The sequence below is a fragment of the Priapulus caudatus genome, unplaced genomic scaffold, assembly GCF_000485595.1.
Source record: "Priapulus caudatus unplaced genomic scaffold, Priapulus_caudatus-5.0.1 Scaffold879, whole genome shotgun sequence".
NCBI lineage: Eukaryota > Metazoa > Priapulida > Priapulimorpha > Priapulimorphida > Priapulidae > Priapulus > Priapulus caudatus.
In genome coordinates this window covers 133,137-133,652 of record NW_014577940.1, presented here as the reverse complement: position 1 = coordinate 133,652, position 516 = coordinate 133,137, and the positions used below count along the sequence as shown (strand labels likewise).

Sequence of the window (516 nt, the reverse complement as noted above, 5' to 3'; positions counted from 1 at the left end):
ACCATAATAATCTAGAGATATCTGAACCTATATATCCGGATTAAATATGCACTTAGGAACTTATTTTTATATAATGTCTAATTATTAACACTATAGCACACTATAGCTACTACACGCTAGAGATAATGCTATCATAAACAGGGCGGAGGGGGCAGCAGTCGCTGCGATCACTCACAGCCTTCGTCAGCGAGGGACCGGATGAGAGGGTGAGCAGGGTCTGCAGCTCGACGAGTGAGGCTGAGATGAAGCTCTGGCATGCATCCGACGCGCCCCCGCACATCTCCTCTAGGATGCGGTAGCTCTTCTTCTGCACCGTACGATCCGTGTCCTGAAACACAGCAAGGAGAGACAACCCGGTCAGTGCAAAACCCAGCGGTCAGGGTAAAACCAGGCGGTCACGGTGAAACCAGGCGGCCAGGGTAAAACAAGGCGGTCACGGTGAAACCAGGCGGTCAGGGTAAAACCAGGCGGTCACGATGAAACCAGGCGGTCAGGGTGAAACCAGGCGGTCAGGGT

At 52.3% G+C, this 516-nt stretch overlaps 1 protein-coding gene across 1 annotated transcript in view; it reads right to left on the bottom strand.

Annotated features, from left to right (window-relative positions):
- Positions 1-175: 175 nt before the first annotated feature.
- The window catches only part of LOC106814174 (RRP12-like protein), a gene marked incomplete at its 3' end in the record, with an annotated part of 27,099 nt that continues 26,758 nt past the window's right edge, over positions 176-516 (bottom strand). Inside the window, exon 19 of the mRNA XM_014818470.1 lies at positions 176-328. Within this exon, the coding sequence (XP_014673956.1) occupies positions 176-328 (153 nt within the window). The remainder of the gene's footprint in view (positions 329-516) is intronic.